The 26,638-nt window shown below is 32.1% G+C and overlaps 1 protein-coding gene across 2 annotated transcripts in view; it reads left to right on the forward strand.

Moving 5' to 3' along the window:
* Positions 1-26,638, forward strand: part of LOC143063632 (glutamate decarboxylase 1-like) — a 108,572-nt gene that overhangs the window by 27,329 nt on the left and 54,605 nt on the right. For both annotated transcript variants that reach the window (XM_076235879.1, XM_076235878.1), the window contains exons 3-9: positions 1,299-1,535; positions 10,335-10,425; positions 10,888-10,994; positions 11,506-11,621; positions 12,927-13,006; positions 18,008-18,179; positions 20,979-21,043. In XM_076235879.1, coding sequence (XP_076091994.1) covers positions 1,299-1,535; positions 10,335-10,425; positions 10,888-10,994; positions 11,506-11,621; positions 12,927-13,006; positions 18,008-18,179; positions 20,979-21,043 — 868 coding nt within the window. The remainder of the gene's footprint in view (positions 1-1,298; positions 1,536-10,334; positions 10,426-10,887; positions 10,995-11,505; positions 11,622-12,926; positions 13,007-18,007; positions 18,180-20,978; positions 21,044-26,638) is intronic.

A 26,638-nucleotide genomic window follows, 5' to 3' on the forward strand; every position in this document is an offset into this window, starting at 1 on the left:
ATGATATATTTTGCATGTAAACTGCGTTTTATTCATAACTATATATACTTTGAATGTCCTTTTAGGTGAAATTCACTGTTATTTATTCAAAACTTTTATTTTACATAAATTAATTGCTGTTCAATGTTTATACAAACAAATGTAGATTTGTTTAATATATGTTTATCAATTTATGAAATAGGAAGATGTGACATGATCGCCAATTTATGTTCAAAACAATAATCGAAAAATCAAATTACAGGTAAAAAAAACTCCGGTAAACTACAGGTAAATTCGCGCAAGTGTTATTACGATTTCTCGGCACAAATGTAATGCTTGTCATTTTCAAATCCGTGCAAATGTAGGTCGCCCGTAAATAATATTGCAACTCTTGTTTTTTCCATGTGTTCTATCATAAGAAGCATATGGAAGCAACGTCTTATGCCCTCAAGGTGTATTTAATACTTTCACCAATATATCGTGAAATAATTTCATTAGATGTATGTTTCATCATAATACGTAATTCTGATTGGCTACTCTGCAATCTCGCGATATTCCTTAAGAAACTGCATTACACAATAAAACTTATCATTCATGATGACACGAGGTCCCACAATAAAATGCACAGGTAAATTAAATAAAAACTTTATAAAAATCGTGTTTTCATGATCCTAGCTAAAAAGTGTAATTATAAGTATTGAATGCTTCTTTTTTAACTTCATAGGGTTGTAAAAGCGTTGACCGTGTGCACATTTTTAAAATGTACTTCGGTCAACGCTTTTACACCCCAATGAAATTACAAAAAGAAGCATTCAATTCTTTTATATAACTGTTTATCGTGCTTTTCAGTAACATATGAATAGTTCGATGCCAGACTCCCTTATGAAAGTATACCATGCATTGACTATGCTATTATATTTGTGTAAATTATATACATCTATTCGGGCTAACGCCCTCAATGTGAATCTAATAATTGGAGACAAAACGCGTGTTTGGCGTTCATAATTTTAATCCTCGTGATTTTATTAATATAGAAGGTTATTATTATTACTAAGGGAAGGAAAAAGTCTAAGTTTCCATATTTCTATAACCAATCAATAATTATTTGTAATGTCCATATCTGCTTAAACAGCGTTGACAGTGTATATTTATAGTATTTACATGTAGACGATACCTAAGTAAAATATCTGAAGGGTCACATACATTTTGTGTAAGTAGCGAAAATTAGATAAAACTATTTCAACAAAAAGGTGGTATATATGATATAATAAAAGATTTCGAATATTCGTCTACAATCGTTCTTCTTTTGTTTGATTTAGATATTGAAGCAGACAAAACTGGAGAGTTACGCAATCGATTCCTAAATGAACTGGTCAGGTTGTTAGATAACTACTTACAGTTGGAACACAAACGTACTTCCAAAGTACTCGACTTTCATCATCCCCATCAGTTGAAAGAGATAATGGAGCATTGTCTGATAATTGACAAGGACCCAAAGAGTTTGGAGGAAGTACTAAGCGACTGTAAAGAAACTCTTAAATACTGTGTTAAAACGGGTAAATTATCATTTTTATTAGTGGTAGTAGTTTTATTGTTATCAATGGTTTCAATTGGGTTGTTGGTTACTAATATTTGGTTTATCCAGTACCTTTTGTACTTTACCATTACCTACTAAACACATCGGTAAAGTCCGTATTTTCCTAAAAAAAATTATCTTTAATTTATTCATTCAGGTTAATATTCATTTCCCTGGATGTAGTATCGTATATTAAGGAGGTGTTTTTGTCTGTGTTTTATTATTTGAGAGATAAAAAGTAAAATAACAAAAAAAAAACGAACTCTGAGGAAAATTCAAATCGGAAAGTCCCTTATCAAATGACAATATCAAAAACTCAAACATATTACCCGCCTGGATAACAACTGTCATATTCCTAAATTTGTACAGGCATTTTCGTTTATTGAACATAGTATATTAAACCTGGTTTTATAACTAGCCTCTTACTTGTATGAGAGTCGCATATAAATCCATAATATAGAAAAACAATGTGTGAACAAAACAAACATACATACTCAGTAAAAATGTCAGGAAAATAGGGATACAGCAGTCAACATTTTGTTATAAACTTGTTTTGTATAAAGATTAGACCGTTGGTTTTCCTGTTTGAATGGTTTAACACTAGTAATTTTTGAAGCCCTTTATAGCTTGATGTTCGATGTGAGCCTAGGCTCCGTGTTGAAGACCGTACTTTGACCTATAATGGTTTTTTTTCAAATTGTGATTTGGAAGGAAAGTGGGCTCATAGGCACTCATACCACATCTTCTTATACCTATATATTCAACTGTATTATAACCCCTATTGTATAGAAAGCAATGAAGGGTTATAAACTTCTTGAGCACTCTTGGTTGGCTCGTGGCCGAGTGGTCTTGATCGTTCTACTACTATAATCACTAACACTGATGTTGTGTGTTCGAACCTCGCCCTTTTGGGGACACTTGACTCCAACCTCGAAGGTCGGTGGTTTTCTCCAGGCATTCCAGCTCCCTTCACTAATAGACACTGGTCGTCACGAAATAGCCAAAATTTATTGCTTAAAATTGGCGTTAAAATGTCTTTTTGTACTTTTAATGCATTGGGTGATTCGGTAATGTCTTCGTGCTATTGCCCCATATCGATCCTTTTTCATACACATGTATCCGGTAAATAAAGGCAACAGTAGTATACTGCTGTTCAAAACTCATAAATCCATGGACAAAAAACAAAATCGGAGTAACAAACTAAAACTGAGGGAAACGCATTAAATATAAGAGGAGAACAACGACACAACATTAAAATGTAACACACACAGAAACGGACTAAGCATTAGACAAAATCCTATGAGAATAAATATGTATTCATAATCGTTATGACTTTATATATAGACAGCTAGATTGTCAACTGATCTTCCAAAGACAACAGACAAATGATAGCTAAAGCTCTCCTGGCCTATAAAGTAATCAGAAGTAAACTGACTTGGCTTAGAGTACATGTCTTGTACAAGTTGTGATTTTTGGTATATGTTTTAACATGTACAAAAGTATCCCAGGAAAACCTTAGTGGTTTTTGGTACCACTTTTTAGAATTTGGGTCATCGATGCTCTTCGGCTTTAAACTTTATTTTTCTTTCTTTGTTGTTTTGATCTTGGCGTCACTGGTGAGTCTTGTGTAGACTTAAAGCACGTGTGGTGTATTGGATTATAAGCCTAGTGCCTTTTGATGGCTATTGGCATGTCGACATGTACTATTGTGGTTCTTGATTGTTTGTGTCTCTGTCCTGGTTGTTCATGCGTTTGTTTTCACTGTGGTCCTGTCATGTAATGTTGTCATTTTGGTACTATATTTAACATTGTCATAAAAGCGCGAGGTTTGGCTAGCTGCAAAACCAGGTTCAACCCACCATTTTTCTCTTAAAATGTCCTGTACCAAGTCAGGAAAATGGCAGTTGTTATCTTATAGTTCGTTTCAGTGTGTGTTGCATAGTTGTTTTTGTGTTTTGTTGCAATTCATTGTTTCTGTTGTTTCGTTGTTTTCTTCTTATAGTTGATGTGTTTATCTCAGTTTTAGTTTGTTTTGTTTTCTCTCAATCGATTTATGACTTTCAAACAGCGGTATACTACTGTTGCCTTTATTTATAACATTTACAAATGTATTGTCCATGTTATAATTTGTTCAATGCAAAAATACAAGTTATAACATGTACAAAAGTACCCAGTGCATGTTAAAACATGTACAAATATTGCTGAAAAATAGGTTAAACTTGTACAAAATTTGAAAATAAATTCAAATAAAGCAGAGGATACGAAATTTATAGAATAGTAAAGAACAATAATCAAAAGCTAGGAAAGTTTTTCGCTTAGGGAGCTACCATTTGATTTTTATGGGGGGGCTAGGATGAAATTTGAAAAAAATAGGCAGGACAGGAGTTTTGAGTAAAAAAAAAAGGCAGGATGAGACACTTACAAAAAAAAAAAGTCAGGACGACAATTTAGGTAAAAAAAGTCAGGATAAACTAAAAAAAAAAAAGGCAGGACCGAACAGAGTGAAAAATAAAAAGGCAGGACAGAGATTACAGCTAAAAAAAAAATGCAGGACAAAATTTTTCATCCTAGCCCCCCCATAAAAATCAAATGGTAGCTCCCTTAGTGCACAATGATCAAAAAGTTTTCAGAAATAATTTCTTTGATTCACGGCTTATGTCGGGTGAATGCATGTTTTATGCAGTCTACCATTGCCTACAGCAGTGTCACGTTAATTTGTTGAATATTCTTAAAATGCGTTTCCCCTATGACACAAAGAAGTTAAGTGGTTCAACTGATATTTTTAAGAACAGTTCGCTAAAATGTTGGATTATACCCCCTTTTTTATCATGCAAAATTTAAAAGCACGGTATCCTATGCATACTCTATGATAAAAGCGAGAGAGAGAAAATTGTTTTAGTAGACCACGCTTAATTATAATTAACTTTGGAAATATTGAGTCTACTCTTCAACATATTTTTCCCTCTGGCATAACTGATGTAAGTTTTAGACATCAAAATTATCATGTTTGCATAATTAATAAGATCATTGCATGAGTCGAATATCATTGTGATGTTTTGAAAAATAAATAAATTATGAAAATATTATTGTGGTAAATGACTTGTGTTAGTAATAGAAAAATATCTTTATTATCAAATTTTGTACAAGTTAAAACCATTTTTACGTAATATTTTGTACGAGGTACTTATGTACTTGTATTTTTGAATGGTTCTAGTTATAACATGTACAAAATCGCAACTTGTACACGAATCAAATAAAGTAAACACATGGTAATTCAAGTAAAAAGATATTTTGAAACATAAACATCTATAATCAAAACGTCATGGAACTTTATTGACAATGCAAGAAGATGCGGAACTACATTGTATGTAAAAACAAATGATTTTAATAATTGCTGGACAAATATTTGTTTGTGATTTGCTATAAAAATGATGATCAGTGTTTCTAGTTATCGTCGGAACGGTTGGCGGAAACCCTCTCTTTCTAGAAACATTTACGAATGAAAGAAGTTAGACTTTTTTCTAACCTGCATTTGCGTTGATAATTCATAATTATTGATCAGGTTGAAAATGCTACCTAAAGACTTACAGCCCGTAACAGAGAAGTGATCGAATTGATGTTTCTATACCGTCAAAATTAGCTACGTTATCGACAAACTTAATTGAGTAGTGACCGAAGTATTGGTACTTTAACGTTAAAAAGATTGATAATGCTGACAAACTTTTATGTGTCGATAATCAAGTTTAATACCGATAATATTGAAAATAATTCTAATAATATGAAACAAAATATGTTCATGCACCATTTCGATTGGGCGAAAAGTAGTCATTTCTTCAAAGTCAGAACAGAAAAAAAAGATTTATGGAAGGACGTCTTGATAGTATTATTTCCTTTACAATTTTACCCAAAACTAAAAGAAATATACTGGTAAACAATTAAAAAGGTGTTTGAAAGGAATGAAGTCCTTTATTTTTTCGGACTACAATGTGTACCGTATGTGTAATGGATTTGAATTCAATCAATAACTTTGAAATGTTTTCTCATATGTATACACAAAAGGGAGGACTGGTATTTGTACTTCTGTTAGAATATATCTTCGTCCGTTTCACATGCCAAACTTTTTTCTAGTACAGTTTAAACGGGAAAATTTTGTTGACAATTTTTTTTTTCATATGACAAAATATTGAGGCAGCAGATTTTTTAAGTCAAAATCAGGGTCAGAATATTGTTTTCTAAAAACTACCAGGCCCCTTCCTCCATGAAAATTAAATGGTCCGTGGCAAAAATCAAAAAACTTCAAAATTTGACCAGATTCTATTCTTAACTGTCGGATAATATACTAGGATAACATAGAAAATGTACTGTATGGGACGATTCTGTACTCATACTTCACGCGTAGTTGAGTACAAGTGTCCTCGTAGTGAAAGCACCCGACTACGCGTGCAGTAAAAAGTGTACTCTTACGTCGGATACCGGGCAGTTTCTTTGTTATATCTGTACTTTATCAAATACATGTACATGTTAATATTTACTTAATATTAAATAGGTAAAAAATATTGCTGAAAGCCTGTTCAGGGTTTCTTTCTTGTGTATGATTATATAATTTTTCACATGCCTGAACTCATTGACGATAATGTAAGGTTCTCTATTAGAAAAAAATGGATTTCTAGTTCGGGTTTGAAAAAGAAATTTCGCCTTTTCTTGAACCTGCTTTGTACATTTAGTTTAACAGATATGATCCAATGGAAATTTTCACATGGAACCTTCGGTAAATAGAAAAATGAAAAGATATGGGGTAATTCACAGAGAGACCACACTCCATCCATGAGAAAAACGGAGGGAATTTAAAAATCTAGAGGTCTCCACAAGGCTTTCAACAAGGGTGGAATCTCACTCCTTCTGAAGAGCCCTAAATCGCCCAAACGTGTACATACGTTTGGTCATCAAGAGATTCTGGTTTCTCTTTTTGTGTGTCATAAACATTCAATTCGGATTTGAATTTAATTTACCGAAACATTTCCGTACATTAAATCTTAGGACGGTCAGCACATTTCAAGGACGCAACAGATCGAAGTACAATTTTAAGTAGTACATAGATGTGCAATAATTCAGCTTCCTGTACATGTTCATGAAGTTCTAAATTTTGAATGTTGATTTCTTTAAAAAAACACCATTTTTTTACAATAAAAAATCTCAAAATGTCCGTTAACAATGAAAAAGTTTGACCATGAAAAATCACATATCTAAGAAAAGCAGTCGTTTAATTGATTATAAGAAAGTTTCAGTATATCATGTCAAATTTTTTAAATTTGAGAGTTTTCCTTTAGTTACAAATGTAGCTTCATGTCTGATGGTGAAATAAAAATGAATGTCTCAGAAAGTGGTGAATTAGTTTCCATAAATTACAGATGAATCGGGCCAAGCTTAGTAACTTACAGTAAACAGACTACTGTAACATTGACGCACTCGTCAAACTGTTTAAAAGATTTGTGTTTATGACCAAAAATTTATATACAACTTCATTTATAAATTAATCTGAATTTCATAGCGCGTCGTCACAATAATGAAAGTTATAAAAATAAATCTATAACCAGCAGATCTATACTTCTATAAAGAAAGTATTCTTGTACAAAAGGGTATTTATTATAAAATGGTCCTAACTATAGAATAGATAGTTTACCACAGAAATCTTAAACGGAAGTTTCGACAATTTTTAAACAGAAGAGATTTGAAAATAAATTTAACTTTAAATAAACACAGAAATAATTTTAATACCTCGAAGGTGTAAAGAATAAACCAACAATCTCAATCTTTAAAAGTGTCTTCATTGCACTAACCGACGAGTTCATGTTAACAGTAGAAACAGTGGATGTGACTCCAATAAATTCATTAACGTCTTCTCGAAGACGTTATTAAGAATTGAACGGTGGACAGTCTGCGGGCTGAAGGCTTCTTACCACCTGATTGGAAGATATTACTGAGACGTGAATAATTAAAGTTCGTTGATTGGTTGGAACAATCCAAACCTAGTAAATGTCTTTCAATCCCGTAGAGTATCGGATTTGTCCTCTCTATTTTAGAAATTAGATTTTGCCTTGTCATAAATTATGCATATTGGTACACGGGTAACTTTTATCTATAAATAGCCAAATCTCCTGGAGTTTTGTAAACACACACAACATTAAACGATACTCTACTTCATAACGTGTGACCTCACGTATGTGGTAAAATTTGTTGATTGATATGCAAGGCTATTCTGAATGAATTAATCTACAAAGCGAGAACACTTTCCATTTTCATCAGCTAAGAGACGGCTAGCTTTTTTAAAAAAGCTTTTATCATTGTAGTCATGAATATTTATCGCTGATATTAAATTGATAAAGATTTTATCGAGGTCGCACCAACTGTTTCTACAGCTAAGATCAGTTACATGTAACATCGTCGATTCGCTCGACGAAGCCATTGTTTATGACAGAACACACATTCTAGATTATGTATTTTTGTTTCCGTCAGTTCGAAAGTATTTGATCATTTCAACTCCTTTGTATTTCATAATATGTGTCATGAACAAAGACATATGTTCGATTGAATAATGATTTCCTCGTAACAAATGGTAGAAATTTCGGAGATCCCGTATTTGATCCTTTACCATTAAAATTAAAATGCCAATGACAGAGGTTGATTATAAAAAATGTTTTACTGTGTTAAAAAAACTTCGACTTAAACAATGAAAACTTACACGTTGGACATGAAATATTTTGTCGATGAAGAAAATTAAATTATGTCACTTCTGAAATAAGTTTGTCGATAACGTAACTTATTCTGACGGTAAAGAAACGCGAATTCAATCACTACTCTGTTACGGGCTGTACCACTCGTGCCAAAAAAAGAGGTGTCGGGCATTTGTTTTTATCACACTGCTTTTATAATATTAAAGATGTCTGTTTCCGTTCGATTCGGAACGGAATAAAAAATTTAAAGTGTTTAAATCACAATCGATGTTTCTAATCATTGTCGGAAAGACGACGGGAGGTCTGTGATCTTAAATAATTATCATAATCAATGAAAGTAGTAAAACTATGTTCTCTGACTTGCAAATGCTTCAAATTTATGATGATTTATCAGGACATGAGTGTACATTTGCAGGATATATTTTTTTCCGATGTTATACATTATTTCACTTTTAAATGGATGTCTGTTTCCGTTCAATTCCGTTAAACACCAATTCATCAGAGCAACTATTACTTTGCGGAACGGAATAACAAAGTTAAAACCAGAATCAATGTGTCTAATCACCGTCGGAAAGGACGACGGGATGTCTTGTTTTCTTAGATATAATAACGAATGAAAGGAGTTATACTTTTTGTCTGACTTGCCTATTTCATATAAATTATTGATCCTGTTATTGAATGCATATCTAAAACACTTACCACTCAATTTTACAAAGATGTGTAAGACAAAATACTGAATCGTACTGTCTTTCACATAAATATATGTTGCATTCGATTCTGTTAAGTACCAATCCCTGCAGTTGGGAGCAATTGGAACTTTTAGAAACGGAACAGAACGAATCATTGTCGGATTGGACGACGGGAAGTCTGTCTTTTTCGATATCATAATGAATGAAAGGAGTAAGACTTGTTTTGTCTTGACCGGCAAATGCCTCACATTCATGATCATTTATCAAGACATGAATGTACATCTACAGAATATTTTCCGATGTTATACTCGTTTTACATGTGAAGATGAGATTTAGTATACAATGGTGCCATCTGTATATTGAAACCCGTAAACATAGAAATCTACAGGTTTTTTTTTTCTTTAAAAGATTTTTCGAAATTTTGATAGATGCTCCTTATGGATACCTTATTTATAAATAAAATTCCAGGCCGTTCCGTTCCGTAAATGACCAATAGCAATGTACAAGTACCGGGCCACGTCAAAGGTTTATTACCAAAAATAGATCAAACAGGAAAGGTAAAAATTTACAAAGACAAATAAAAGAACACTTTAACACGTTATTAAGATGATAAACATCGTATGTATCCAGAACATATTTTTCAAGACCATCGTGTACTATTTGTGAAGTTGACGGAATATTTATCAACAATGTATTGATATCTTCTGATGAACCGTTTTAGAAAAAGGACGAAACGTTCTTTGACATTACTCTGACTCATCAACATTTTGCTCAGACATTGGTGACGTTTTACAAAGTCTGAATACTGTGGATTCATTTATTATCGTACACGTAGGTTCCAATTTTGTTGGATTGAGTCAGACATGCATTTTCGTAAATATTTTTCAAATTCTTTTTTTTTTTGGCAAAGTCTTCATATATTCTCTCGGAAAATTTGTTATTCGTTGAACAAGAATTTCGTGGTTTCTCTGTACCCACGAAATCAATGAAAGTTGGTACCCAACGAATATCAATTAATCCACAGTTGCAGCTGCACGCTCTTGTATATCTTATGTCATATAAAGTTCAAGTCTAAAAATGAGGAAGTGTCTGTTGTTTCTTTAATTTTTAGTTCTTGAGGATTTACAAATGAAACCCAATCAGAAACTTTGGATTGTTAATCAAAATAAAATCATCACTATCTGTGAATGTGAAATAAAATGATAAATCTTCTTTGCTATTCTTAAATCTGACAAGTGTCTGAAAAAACTCTGAATCAAATGGAAAAAAGAAGAGGCCGACAAAGAAGGTCGCAAAGTTTTTTTCCCCCATAGAAATGTCGACAATTTGCATTTTAGCATGTACAATATTACTTTACAGGACATCCTCGGTTTCTTAACCAGCTGTCTACTGGATTAGATATTGTTGGTATAGCTGGAGATATGTTAACGTCGGTGGCTGACACGAACATGTATGTTGAATATAAAATCTTATATCTTTTAAAAAAAAAGCAGAAACGTTGAGTTATTATCCAATTCGTTCATTCTCGTTTTTGTTATCAAAATCATCATTACTGTTGTTGTTTGGGTTTTTATTGTAACGAACACTATATTTCAAAGTAGATACCCGAGATAGATGGCTACACCAAGGACACTGAAAAGTAAAGGTATAGATAACCTGTTCAGAGATATGAAATAATTTCTAGGATCTTCCTTTTGACTTTACGGACATTGTCATCAATTTTATAATTACTCACTTGAAAGAAATGTTGTCACATTAAATCATTGTTAAATACATTTTGTCATATATATTTACATATTTACGATTGTTTTATTATATAACTGTCTGGTCTTTGCAAAATATGGTTCTACGTGTTCACATAAAGCACATATCTGTAAAATTGCTATATTGATAAATACTGTTTTTTACTAAGGTTCACCTACGAAGTTGCTCCTGTATTCACCCTCATAGAGGATACTGTTCTAACGAAAATGTTAGGCTATATCGGTTGGTATGATGGGGAAGGAATGTTTGCTCCTGGTAAGAGAATCAGTGATATCAGTTTAAAAAGTATAAAAGAGGGTATTACAAATTATTTGTAAAAAAGGGATAGACAATCCATTTTTACAGACAAAAATATATTGTTAAAAATAAAACTCAGAGAAGAAATATTGAACAAAATTACACAGAGAATTACCGATTGCACGATTAAATTTAAAACCATTATAAAAACCAAGCAAATGTCCTGCATAAAAAATAGACCATTCTTTTCAAATCAGAAAAGTGTGTTTACTAATACAGGAGGTTGAAGATTTCACGAACTACAAATCTGATTATGTGCAAATAGAACCAGTACAAGTGCTATTGTTTTTCTTGCCTTTTTATGGTTTTGCAAATGAACAAAGTGCAAGGAAACTTCTTCCTCGATAAATAGTTTGTTTTGTGGTACGTCTTTGAATGTTTTCTTATTGCTTAAGTCTTTTGGGAGGAGCTATCTCTAATAATACGTCTTTGAATAAATTTTTATTTTTTTATTTTCAACGTATTTTAGGAGGTGCTATCTCTAACCTTTATGGTATGTTGACAGCTAGACACAAACGATTTCCAAGTGTAAAATATACAGGGATGTCAAGTAAAGGAGATATAGTTATTTTCACATCCGAACAGGTAAAAATAGGTTACCAAAGATACAAGTAAGGAATATAACTGTACGTCTTCATTCAACTCACACTGTAACTGCTTATAATCCATATTTCATTGTTAAAAGTAATTAAATCTTCAATGATTTTATGCCTCCGAAGCAATTTCCTAGAAAAACTTCTTTAAAAAAAAAAATTAGAATGAGGATTAAAAGAATCAAACATTTTCAATGCGCCGAATTAATTGAGACGAACAAGAATTTGTTCATTTATCAAAACACACAAGTGTGAATAATCAGTCCTGTGTTAATGTCTTTCTAACGACGTCAAATATTTTATTTTGACTTACATTACAGCTATCCATCACAATGTAATTCTAGCAAGGATAAAACTCAGCAATCAGATAGAAGTCAATCAGTAAATAATCTACTTTTCCAAGCTAACATTCTATATTAAATTAATTAATTAAACTATAATACATTTAAGACAAATATATGTTTACCATGAAAGATATGCCCTCATGGAAAGATATGCCCCCGTGGAAAGATATGCCCCCGTGGAAAGATAAGATAATAAATATAGTTAACTAATACTGCAAGGAGTATGTATCGCTAACCTGACATCTATGTATTGCATAAAAATTTCTTTCAAATATAAAAAAAACAGGTTTTGTAATAGACCATGCAATTCCAGATATATTGAATTTTCCTAACTACTGGTTAAACTAGTTAACAATTTAGTGGAAGTACAAAGGTTTATCCCTAACGACATAAAACATCTAAAAAAGGTATTGCATTCCGCAGTTTTAAACTGATTGGGATCCTCAAATTGGAGTTGATCTTTTTGAGTTCCGACTATAAGATAATAATGTTGACACAAAGTTTTAGAAAAGTTCAAAGTGGTTAACACTGTCAAAAAAAAAAATCTTGTCAGATGAATTTCTTATCGGACATCAAGTCCTGGTCACTCGAACTTTCGTTTGAAATAAATTTTAAAGTTGGAACAAAGCCGAAAACTGGTGTGTTTTGCTTGCAGCTCTTAACCTAATGGTAACAACTAAAACATTAGAAAGTCAACTGGATCAAAATCATATGGTACCTGTATTTACTAATTAAACATTTAAAACAAAGAATAGGCACAATAAGGTTGGCTTAAGATTGGCCACAAAATGTCGTGAAATATTTGGGAAGTGGAAGAAACTGTAATGATATCAAATAGTCAAGTAGTGTGTCCAGTCACTAATGTTTTTAGTTTTTATTGTAAAAAATAGACTTTTGGGACTTATTTTATCATTAATTATTTCGTTTTAAGTTTATTAATCAGTATTTTTCAGAGTCATTTTTCTATCAATAAAGCTGCCATGTTACTTGGAATTGGTCAGGACAACGTAATTGCAGTAGACTGTGAATCAAAGTAAGAGTTCCACACCTCTACATGCAAGAAACAACTTCCATAAAATTAAACGAATTAAAAGGACCAAAATGAATAAAATTTAAAGTAGAAAGAGATTTTTAAAAAATACGTTCCGTTGGAATGTTAACAAAATACTTTACAGTGCAACGAGTGTTTATATATACTGGTTCGCCATAAACGCCACTTATGATATAGCGATATCATAAACAAACGGGTTACTGTTACGTAATTTTTGAATATTTCTCATCGTGTACATTCGGAGCCAACAATCACTGGTGTTAAACTGATCATCGTAATTGCAGTGACGGTGATCCCAACATGGCGGAGGCTACATGTAAAGAGGTAAAATCGTCTGTTTGTAATTTCTCCGTGTGTGTACACGCGATGTTTTAAATAATTTCTCAGCCGCTAGGTTGGTATGTGCGGTATTGTTGTATGTGTGTGTTCTTAATATCATATGTGATTTTGTTACCGAGATAATAGCCATTGAAAACTTAAGGAAGATCATCGTAACTCCAAGAATTTTGTGTTTTATGATAGCCGTAACTTGATTATAAGATAGTCGTAACTTAGACATATTTAATTTTTCACATAGTAGGTACGGGTTATGTTCTTCTCATATATTTCATGATAGTATGATACTAAACCCCTAACGGGAGGGATTGTACCTGATATTCATATGATGAAGACATAATCTTTCAATCAGTTTATTTGAGGTCTGGAGCTGGCATGTCAGTTAACTGCTAGTAGTCTGTTGTTATTTATGTATTATTGTCATTTTATTTATTTTCTTTTGTTACATCTTCTGACATCGGACTCGGACTTCTCTTGAACTGAATTTAAATGTGCGTATTGTTATGCGTTTACTTTTTATTTTAATTTTAGTTTCTTGTGTATAATTCGGAGTTTAGTATGACGTCCATTATCACTGTACTAGTATACATATTTTTTAAGGGGCCAGCTGAAGGACACCTACGGGTGCGGGAGTTTCTCGCTACATTGAAGACCCATTGGTGGCCTTCGGCGGTTGTCTGCTCTATGGTCGGATTGTTGTCGCTTTGACACATTCCCCATTTCCTTTCTCAATTTTACAATTGAAGTATTATCAAACATGGAATATAATATGAAAGTCATAAAAATTTAGTCTTAAATGGATATTTTTTTTAATATGTTTAAATAGGATTTGAACTATAGCTGTCATGATCAGTAACAGTTTATACTCTCAGATCTGTACCTAATGTCTTTGTTGTGGTGATGTGTAAGTAGCCGTCCACTTTCACTTTGTGTTTTTGTTATATGTATTTCTGTGTGTACCCCTCCTGGTTTCCCCACTTTAAATCACATGCATATGTAAACATAGGGAGGATTGTTGTTTTAACAATTATAGTTTATTTCTGAATAACAGTTATATTTTTTACCTTTTATTTTACCTGTAAAATTTTATAAATGATACAATTTTCTGCTATTAGATCAAGAAAAACGGACAATTTTTGTTATATTTGATATAGTGTTAAGCAGGAAAATGAAGTCAATTAGACAAATATATATCTTTTATTTTACCAGGAAATTTTTTATACATTCTGCTATTAAATCAAGGAAACGTGCAAAGGTATATTTTTTATTTTATAAAATTTAAGTAGAAAATGTATTGCATTTTGATCAATATAAAAAAACAGACAAAAAGGTGAACAAAATGTTTATTATTTTTCAACTTATCAACCAATAGTTTTAATTGTTGGTACATTCTGAAAAAAGGTAAAAGAATGAATTAAAGATAGGTATATATATATTTTTTTAATTTTAATAAATACATTGTACTCAAATTGAATATGAAAAATATCCAAGTAATCCTAACAAATAGAATATAAATGAAACTGGTAGTCTCTTTGACATATTCCCCATTTCCATTCTCAATTTCAACTGTACAGTATCCATGCAAGCTTTACAAATGACACAATTTGAACAGTAATCTGCATCCAAGGTAGCATGTTCTTCTTTGAAAAGAAACCAACAGTTGAATAACGAGACATCGCTCACAATTTCACCCTGAAACAGTATTTATTGATAACGAGACAGCACCAACAACGCAGCACATACAGTGTTACAAGGGGTAACTGTGAAAGGCAGCTTTATATACTTTACCCAGTGCATCCCATCGTCTCCCAGAGTTCTCCAAATGTGGTGGTCTGAAGGTTTAGATCAACAATATGTGCAAAGGACCGGCACAATTTCAGTAATTTGCAAAAGAAATAATAGTGATTCTCAGCATATTTTCCTCAAGGACCACCAGGGGGGGGGGGGGGGGGGGGGGGAGATAAGAACTGCATAGGAATTTTGAAATCATGATTTTTTTAGTTTTCCTAAAAGTTAGATTGTATTTGACTTTTTTCTGTGTAAATTTGGGATATAATGCTAAAGATTAAACTTAAAAATCTTCTGTTGCAATTACTTCAAGGTTAGGGTCAAATTTATGCTAGATTGACTGGACTATAAGTATTGGTTAACTTTATTCATATCATGAAAATCATTCAGAAACTGAATAATTGTTTTGTTTTTGAGTTGTACATGCAAGTTACATGAATAGATTGAATTGATATCAACTTATTGACAGAGAAAAAATATTTGAATTATTAATTATTTTCTTTACAAATCAAAATGGAATCCCAAAATAAAAATACCTGAATATAGTAAGAAACACTGATATTAAAACTATATACCTAAGTTGGAACAGACTATACTATTTTATGCTCATTAAACCTTTTGTCTTTTTTTGTTGCTTTCTTTATTAATAGATAATTGGTATAATTAAAAGTGGACAAACCAGAAGTAAATCCCATCTGATGAGATAAACTAATTTTTATAGTTTATTTTATGTTTTACTGTTTCAACACTGTCCCTTTGGAGGGTTGAACATTCAAAAAGTTTAACCCCACCACATTCTGTACATTCTGCCTGCACCAAGTCAGGAGTCTGTAATTCAGTGGTTGTCGTTTGTTGCTGTGTAACATTTGTTTTTCATTCATTATTTTGTACATAAATTATGCCATTAGTTTTATCGTTTGAATTGTTTTACATTTGTCATTTTGGGGACTTTTATATCTATGCGGTATGGCCTTTGCTCATCATTGAAGGCATAATGGTGACCTATAGTTTTTAATTTCTGTGTCATTTTGGTCTCTCTGGGAGAGTTTTCTAATTGGTATTCATACTACATTTTCTTATTTTTTTATGGATGCTTGTTTTTTTCTTTATAGTTGATGAAGACTGTAAAAACAATGGGAATATTGGAAAAACAAACTTTGATAGCTATTCTTGAAAAGGGTGATCTGGCAAAATTCTAGACAGCAGCATTGTTATCAATAAAGAAAGTTGCTGGGTTTAGGTGAATCTGACGTTTAGTGTTAGCAGTTTTCAATAGTGCAGAGAATGTTGACCTCTGACTTCTCTAGTAAAATTGCAAATTCTATTGGAAACATCACTCCATCAACGAGTTACATGTACTGTAGAGTGTAGAATGTAAATGATTTTATACCTTCTGTTTGTCTTTTTTGCATGCATTATTTTTTATATTTTTTTAACACTTTACAGAGAAAAGGTAATTAAAATTACTGTTTGGACATTTCAAATTGTTTTATAAATAACGTAACATTGTAGATATATTTCGTATAATTTTTTATATCAGAAAAAAATGTTTTTTTTTAAGAAAAAAAACAAGTGCATTAATCTAACGATTTAAAAAACTTTTTTGTTTATACTTTTATAAAATTTACTCATATTAAGTGTGCAAAAATTAATTCTTGTTTATTTACTAATTTACCTTCAGCTTCGTAGATATAATCATAATTTACGGTAAATGTACATCATGATGACAAGAATGCAATCAATCATTTTCCATGTTCACACATTATGTTGAAAAAATATTTCGATCACAAAAGCTGTTTACGCGTTTGTTGTTATCTTTACACAACTTTTCTTAATTAAATATTCTGTTAGCAGAGGGTTCTGAAAAAATCAGTTACTATGATCATAGACATGTTTTATACAGTTTCGATTATCTTTTAAGTTATTTGTCCACAAGTTACGACTATCTTCTTTTGGAGTTACGATGATCTTCCGTAAATTTGCAATGGCTATTATTTCGGTAACAAGGTCAGATATGATATTTAGAACACACGCATACAACAATACCGTACATATCAACATTAGCGGCTGAGAAATTTTTTAAAACAAAGCGTGTACACGGAGAAATTTAAAAAAAACGATTTTACCTGCTTTGGGCTCTGCCATGTTGCGATCACCGTAACTGCAATCACGGTGACCATTGTAACACCAGTGAACAATTATATGACTGCTGATATCTGCAGCTCAAAATCCCACTAGACAGTATTGATGCGTCATAAATAAAGAAGTTATACTGGGTAAAACACCATAAACACAATTTATGAAACTATTGTCACAATACACATTCATGCTTGATACTTATTTAGGCTGAACAAAGATAAAAATTTAAGAGACTAAATACACATTAATCAGGACGCTCATGAAAATCCTAAACCGCAACAGAACATATTAAGCAGAATATCAAAGAATCGCATTGAGAGAAATAACGTTAAGCTTCGATATACTATATATCTTTAAATATTTACCAAAGGTACCGGGCTTATAATTCGATATGCCAGATGCGGGTTTCGTCTACATAAGACTCATCAGTGAAGCTCAGATCAAAATAGTGATATACACTTTTGTTAAACGTTAATGTAAATAGTAAAAGTATTAGGTTTTTCGTTTTAATATAGGAATACTGAGTACTAAGATAATGAACATACACCAAACGTATATATATTTCACTCTGGTGTCTTAACGATATTTGATCGGGTAAATTGTTATTGAATTAAATAAAAATTTTAACCTAAAGGAAATCACAAGGAATAATTGACAACAAATTCTTTTAAGAAACTATAATAAAGTTATGATATGTATGAACTATATTTGTACTTGAAGTGGTAAAATGAAGGCAGATATCTTGCGGACAAAAATAAAACACTCGATTGCAAACCAACAGATTCCTTTGATGGTAAATGCGACATGTGGAACAACAATTCTGGGAGCTTTCGACCCTCTGGATCAAATTGCCGATGTATGTGAAGAGTTTGGGATGTGGCTACATGTAGACGTACGTTCAAATAAAGACATGCAATCTAAACTATTATCAACTCCATTTTTAATCTATTGAATATATTAGACGTTTTTTTAACACTACTTTTTCACGTACAGATGATTACTTTTTTCCCCCTCAATTTTAAGAATTTGTCCGTGTGTGGTATGAAAGGTTTGAAAAACGTATCTTTCAAACTTTAACATTTTATAAACATTGAAAGTACAATTATTGATATCAAGATATTGAACATTCATCGAAATCTCAAAGATGGATATGCTTAGAAATATACCTTAATTTTGTTGTTGGTAGTAAATATAAGGATGTTATAAAACTTGAAAAACTTGATGAATATTATTGTGAATATTTAGAAAACAATAATATTATTCGTACAGGTTCGATGAAATGACAAATGTTGAGAGATACCACAAAAAATCGACTAGTTGCTAATTTGTTGTATTATATGTCTCTGGTTCCAATATTTAAGTGGTTTATAAAAATTAAAACCATTTGTTTTCAAAATCTGTTGATAGTTCACCTGGCTTTAAGGCTTATGTAATAAAGCTTTAATTTGTCATCTTCTTCGGTCGTGCGTCCGTCTCTCGTCTACGGAAGCCAGTTAGTGTCACCGTGGATTTTATTTTTAAATCATTATAACGACTTAGCTAACTTGTTATAACGACTTAACTAATTCAACTCGTTATAACAGCTTAGCCAACTTGTTTAAACAACTTAATTTACTCGTTAAAACGACTTAGCTGACTTCTTAAAAAGACTTAGCTAATTCGGTATAACGACTTCGCTAACTCGTTTAAACAACTGAGATATCTCGTTTAAACAAATTAGCTAACTTCTTAGAAAGACTTAGCTAATTCGGTATAACGTCTTAGCTAATTCGTTAAAACAACTTATCTAAAACGTTTAAACAACTTAATTTACTCAGTTAAACGGCTTAGCTAACTCGTTTCAACAACTTATCTCAAATGTTTAAACAAATTAGCCTACTCGTTTACAAGACTTAGCTTACTTTAGTTGTTATAACAAGTTAGATTAGCTAAGTCGTTATAACAAGTTATCTAAGTCGAGTAAACGAGTAAGCTAAGTTATTTAAACGTTTTAGATAAGTTGTTTAAACGAGTTAGCTTACTTGTTTAAACGAGTTTGCCAAGTCGTTTAAACGAGTCAACTAAGTTGTTAAAACGAGTTTGGTAAGTCTTTAAAACATGTATGACGAGTTAGATTAGCTTAATCGTTTAAACGAGTTAGCTAAGTTGTTTACACGACATGGCTAAGACGTTTTAATGAGTTATCTAAGTCATTTAAACGAGTTTGCTTAGTCGTTATAACGATTCAGATAAGCTTAGTCGTTATAAACAGTTAGATAAGTCGTTTAAACGAATAAGTTAAGTTGTCATACCGATTTAGATTAGCTAAGTCGTTATAACAAGTTATCTAAGTTGTTTAAACAAGTTAGCTAAGTCATTATAACAAGTTAGCAAAGTCGTTTTAACGACTTAAAAATAAAACTCCACCCTGACACTTACCGGCTTCCGTACTCGTCCATCCGTTTGTCATCCGTCGTCTTTTGTTTGTTTTTTGTCGCCCGTTGTCCTTCAATCAGTCATCCATTAACATTTTTTTCCAGGTTCATCAACCAACATTTCCGACATGTCTTGAAATAGGACTGCACTTTTGGCTTAAGTCTCTAAAACTGAAACAGTTAGCGAAAACTGACCGGATAAAAAATGGCCATCACAACAATTTCTATCCAACAAAAAAAAAATAAAAAATCTGTCTGCGGCCGTTATTACCTTTTATAATTATTTTGTATTCAACTTTTGCAGTTGTTGGCCGCCAATGTGAAAACTGTAGGAGCTAGACTGAAATACCTGTTATCGTGAAAAATACAGGAGCTAGGTTAAACGTGTAATTTACAAAAATGTGCAGCACGACAATTTCTAGCAATCCTGAAATATGCATTTATCCAATTTTAGTACTTTTTGCTGTTATTTTGAAACTATAATAAGAGCTATGTTAAAAGTTTAAACTGCAAATCTTATCAGCATATCAATGATTATCTACTTTGATTTTTACAACCTGTTTTGAACCCTGAAATGTTAGTTTATACTGTTGTTTTTTTGCAGTTATTGATGTTATTTAAGAACACGATAGAGAGCTTCCTTAAAGTAAACAATGCAAACAAAAAATACAAATACAAGTTTTATTTCGGGAAAAAAACCCAGACCAGAAGTTAGGAATAACATTAACGGTACCAATTTTCCTGCACCAGATGCGCATTTCGACAATACATGTCTCTTCAGTGATGCTCGTGGCCAAAATATTTGAAATCCAAAGCTTATATAAAAGATGAAGAGCTATAATCCAAAAGGTCCAAAAAGGATAGCCAAATCCGTGAAAGGAATCAGAGCTTTGCATGAGGGAGACACATTCCTTAATTTATAATAATTTCTAACACTTTGTAACAGCGATTTTAATAGCACAAACAAATCCGTATTTTCATGCCAGTACCGAAGTACTGGCTACTGGGCTGGTGATACCCTCGGAGACTAACAGTCCACCAGCAGAGACATCGACCCAGTGGTAGTAATAACATTAACGGTACCAGAAAACAAGAGGAAAAAAATTACCTGTATCGCTCACTTGGTGAAAAAATCGTCTGTTTTCTAGTTATGACCATTCCTAGTTACCCTTTGTGTCGCTGATCAGTTTTGCAATTATCTTTCAAAAGAATGTAAACACGTTGTTTAAATATTCGAAATTGCAATAGTTTCTGTTCAAATTATGTTTTCATTACAGGGAGCTTGGGGAGGTGGTGCATTATTGTCTGACAATCACCGCTACTTGTTGAAAGGAATCCATAGGTAAATTTACATTTAATTGTCACATATGTTCCTTTGCACTTTTTTTTATAACATTATTTTTTGGGAAACTAAATATAATCTCGCCTGGAAAGGACCATTCAAAAAATGTAAATAGAGAAATACTACTTCGCCTGTCTAAATTTAAATTTATTGAAAAATGTTAGGTTCTGATGCAGATTCTGTAAAACAATATAATGAAGCTTTCTTGTCGAACGAGCCAAGCAGTCCATTTTGTTTTACTTGACTAATGTTTACATCTAAATTGTTAGTTAAAAGATATTGCTATACGTTGTAATTTAGTATTTTCTAGATTCAAAACATGTTTAACCATGAGGTCCATTCAAACCAACCAGACAATGTCGGTTAAAGTTTGTATGACTTCACAAATCATTAGCCTGAAGTCCGCCTGTGGTAACAGTCGGTATCAGAAGCTTGTCACCAGTCATGTTTGTGAGACGAGCTTGGCAATGCCATTATATTCACGAGATACGCTAACCTGCGTTCGTTGAAATGTTGCTATCACTTATCGTTTACCAGAGATTTCCAATAAAATGACATTACTCGACATAACCAATCTATCTGAATGTATCTCGGCCGATTGCATTGAACATGACGGAATGATGTATAGACAGCATAAATGTTTTGACTCGTTCAATACACATTCTTTGTATGAAAAAGATGTTATTCAATAAAAAAAAATCTGCTATTCTTATTATTATTGTATGAATAAATTTCAAAATCATAAAAATCCTTATTATATCTAAGGCTTAATTCTTTTAAGTTACTTTCAATATATCAGTCGTGTTTAATATCAAATGAGAACATAAAGATGAAAGTATCTATATAATTATTGGTTTGTTAATGTAAGACATAAGACATAAGACATTTTATTTCACTGAAGCCCCCCCCCCCCCCCCCCCCACACACACACATTGGGTGTGTGGGTACAACATGTTTTAACAAACAATAAAAGTGTGAACATATTTACAATACAACAACATGGTAAACAAAGGTGCAATAATAGTAATATAATATAATATGTGACAGGAAGTACAAGTTATAGTAACATGATTAAGCACATGTATTAAAAGGTTTTAATAACATTTTTGCAAAACTTGCTATTCCAGTAGGTGTTAATACATCTCATGTATTCATTAGTTCTTTAAATTTTAAAACATTTGGGTTATTGCATATATTTAAAGGTACAAATTTAGCTGTTAAATTGTTGAAAAAGGTACATTTGAATAAGTAATGCAACTCATCACCAAGTTCATTAGCATTAAAGGTTGTACATGGAAAAGTAGGAAGATAATAGATGTCTCTCCTTGTACGTATCCACCTTATATTATGTTGGGGGAAAAATTGAAATAAAAGATAAAAAAAAAAAAGAAATGATCACTTAGATTTGATTAAATTCTGACAGCTGTTCTATATATAATAATCATTTATCCCGTTAACTGAGATAGCAAAATAGTATGTAAATTGTTTTTGTGTCGGGATGTATAAGTACCCGGCCAAGTCTACTTGTATTTTTGTCCATCTGATGAGTTAAGCCTTTTTCAACTGATTTTTATAGTTCGTTCTTATGTTGTACTGTTATACCACTGTCCCAGGTTAGGGGGAGGGTTGGGATCCCGCTAACATGTTTAACCCCGCCACATTATTTGTGTATGTGCCTGTCCCAAGTCAGGAGCCTGTAATTCAGTGGTTGTCGTTTGTTTATGTGTTACATATTTGTTTTCCGTTCATTTTTTTACATAAATAAGGCCGTTAGTTTTCTCGTTTGAATTGTTTTACATCGTCTTATGGGGGCCTATTATAGCTGACTATGCGGTATGGGCTTTGCTTATTGTTGAAGGCCGTACGGTGACCTATAGTTGTTAATGTCTGTGTCATTGTGGTCTTTTGTGGATAGTTGTCTCATTGGCAATCATACCACATCTTCTTTTTTTATACTTCAGCTAAATTTCGAGAAAAAAAAATATAATTAAAAATGTAAAGGTATACATGTAAAAATCTGACACTATTAGTGTTAATTTTGTGTTGTTTTCCTTTGTCACAATTGAAAATTTGGCATCTTGATTTTATTTGGGTTTATTATATTTACGTTTTTTAAAGGTAGCTTTGTCAGCATATAAAGTGGTTCTATTGTGTTAAAGTGAAATTGTTTATATCATCGTCTCATTTGTTCCTGTTCGAGTATTCTTACATGTATATTCTAGAAAGTGTTTTGTCTTGAGTTAGTTCCAAACGAAGCCATAATTGAAGCTTGTTTCAACAGCATTGATTCGCATTAAATATACTATATCCAAAGTGTATGCACTGTAAATGTTGATATGTAACCTCTCATACTTTTATATTTATATTAAAATTTACATTGCATACCAAAATAGAGTTTGACCCGGATTTAGTGGTTCACTAACTATGGAAATGTGATAATGTGAGAGGACACGGTGTCTAAAGGCCACATATTCTTTTTTTAGATATTTAGAATATACATATATGGGGCAATATGCGCAATTGATTTTCCATAGGCGGTAATGGTAACGTTTTCTTCTGTAGCTCAGTGGATATCGTAAACTTGGATATGTATGATGGCTCGTTTAAAAGCTAAGACATTTTTTTACATATTATGTAGTTCAATTTTCTGGGTACGAAGTGAGATTTGTATTTCAGTAAATTAACATACCCCGAACATCTTTTCTTGATGCGGCTCCTCGAGGTTAAAATATCCCTTCCTTCACAAGTCCTTTGAAAATGTTATACTTTGTATACATTTAATAGCTCCATAGTTTTTACACATTTATTCTATGGTCCTCTACTTTCCAAACTAACACAAATGGTTAAGCTTAGTCCCATGTTACAATAGAAACATGTTTGATATCGCTACACAGACATTTTTTGTTTACACAAAACTTTTAAGTTTTTCAATTTGAGGCGCATTGATAATATTGACCCATATAAATATATTTATAACCATCTCTTTGGTCTTTGATGCGCGCTCGCATCGACAGTAGCTTGAATTTTATTTCTAATGAGGCAAACGATTTGAATATAAGCAATCCAAGCCTTAACTTGTTGAAAACATTGCAATGCCAATGGACAATGGACGGGAAACAGCAAATCATAATCGCAAAATAGTTTTCAGCGTTCACAAATGCAAACCAAAGCGAATTTCAAATAGGTTTGATTTCTTGATTGATTGCTTTTGAAGAAAAAGTGCATGCATATTCTGGTTTAAGTAAAGCGAAATAATTAAATAATATAATACACTCGGTCGGCCAGGATAACAGCATTCATTTCAACCAAAACTAGAAAATGAGACCACGTAAGAAAGGGTCAAATATTTTCTTGTAGTAGTCCTCCCATGAAGACTTGTTTAAAATTGTTCTGTACGTGTAATAATAACTCTTCTCTAACATTTGATTAAACGTACCTATTTTGACTGGATGTAGCAGTGTATTAATACATCCAAGACAAACAAGCGGGCCACTGTTTTTAGCATAGGTTGTATTGTTTAATTGAAGATTTTTTTTTATAGAATACATATTGTTACATCCCGCAGATTTGTAGAATTGTATCATGCAATATTGATATTTTCCAGTGCGCAAAAATTACTGACGGAATTATATGTACGACCAAAATGAATTTTAAACAGATTTGGTGATATCAAAGTTTACAATCATCTATGTCTTTGAACTTTATTATACGTTTGGGTGGTTTTGACAAAATGCATGGACTATAATAAATTGGTGGACTATGCAGTATGTCTTACATTAATCAATGTCAGTAAGAAGTGAACATCAGTTTGTCCTATATGAATGCCAAGTAATTGTTGAAAATGACGTCCAAAACAGTAATTTGATTAAAGAAAGTTTGACTATGATTTTGTTTAATTGATCATAGGTAAGGAGTGTGTCAACGGTGTAAACGTTTTGAGCCGTTGTCGCTCTGCATTGTATAATATGAAAAGCACAGTAAATGCTTTCTCTTTATCTTACTTTTTCAATGGTAAAAAACTTGTTGAGGAATAACCTCATTGCTTCAATGGAATATACGCCACTGCTCAAGTGTGGCTAGTCCTGGGTTCGATCACTCCCCTAATGTGGTTATAGAACTATAACATGATCCACTTCTGCTGTTGATTATAGTTTAGGTCCTTTTTTCAAAATCCCAGATTTGCATCTATGATCATCTTTTATTGAAGACTTATAATCTTTGTCTATGATTCTTACCTTACAAATTGACTTCAATGATCTTTATAGTAAAAACCAATTCGGTAAATCTTATAAATTGTTTATCAATGAAATAGATAAAATATTATATCTATACTTTTTAAATCTAAAGACCGTTTTTTTGTTCAAGTAATAAACGTATAACCAAAGAAAGCTACAAGTCAAACTTATATAAAGGTATATATACTTGATAGGGTATACTGACAATTTCATCCTTTTACAGTGTACGTTGATTACTGTTTCACACAATAAGCAATTAGACAACCTAATTAGTTCCGGAACTATCATATGCGATTTCCTTTTAGTCATGTCATTATATATATGTAGGAATCAAATATATGGTGGGTTCCAAATCTATGGCTGATTCCTAATCTATGTTAGATTCCTAATCTATGGCAAATGTGACGTCATGCCGTCCCAAATCTATGGCGGATTTTTGTTGTTTCCAAATCTAGGGCAGATTTTTTTGCAAATATAGAACAAGGCAGTACATATACTATCAATGACTTATCATAAACAAGCGGAAATGAACGACAACGGGATTATGTCTATACAAATTTGTGAAAAAACATTCTGTTATTGTCAACCAAATCATGATGGCAAACAAAAACAAATTGTAAATGATGAATTCATATACCTTAATATAGACTTCAAGATTAAAACGATGTGTCCCGTAAAAGGTAAGCACTTTCTAATTGGTGCATGGTATCAGTACCTGTTTAACCCATTTATTAAACATAACTATTAAATCTCTTAACAATAAAGAAGCGGCAGTTTTTCTTTTTTTATCAAATATTGATTATAAATAAAAATGAATAGTTTGAATTTTGAAATGATATTTATTTCATTGTAAACACATCTTTTTTTATTTGATGACGATTTAAATTAAAAGGGTATCCGGTAATTTTATCTTTCACTTTATAAACTTTACCAGCCGTAGACAGTAAAATAATACTATAACTCCTTTTCTAAAACATTAGGGACTGGAAAAAAAGGGGTGCCCTTGTTCACCATGGGCTTTGGCCGGTGCAGAACATTGTGTGCCTCTTTCGGTTAATATAATATATTTCATTCCTTTAAACCATCCGCAAATTGTTATCGAGGGATCTACCTTTATTTGGAATGGTGTTCAAATCTATTGATTTCAGCATCGTTAGCAGCGGCGATGATGAAATATTGCGATATTCAATTGTGACTTATATGTTACTCTTTGCACGGCAAATTTCTCACATTAAAGATCTGCAATAGATTTGGAGAAAACAAAAATCTGCCATAGATTTGATTTGATTGACTTTTGTAACGTCACATTTGCCATAGATTAGGAATCTGCCATAGATTTGGAACCCGCCATAAATTTGAG

This window comes from Mytilus galloprovincialis, chromosome 2 (genome assembly GCF_965363235.1).
Source record: "Mytilus galloprovincialis chromosome 2, xbMytGall1.hap1.1, whole genome shotgun sequence".
Classification (NCBI taxonomy): domain Eukaryota; kingdom Metazoa; phylum Mollusca; class Bivalvia; order Mytilida; family Mytilidae; genus Mytilus; species Mytilus galloprovincialis.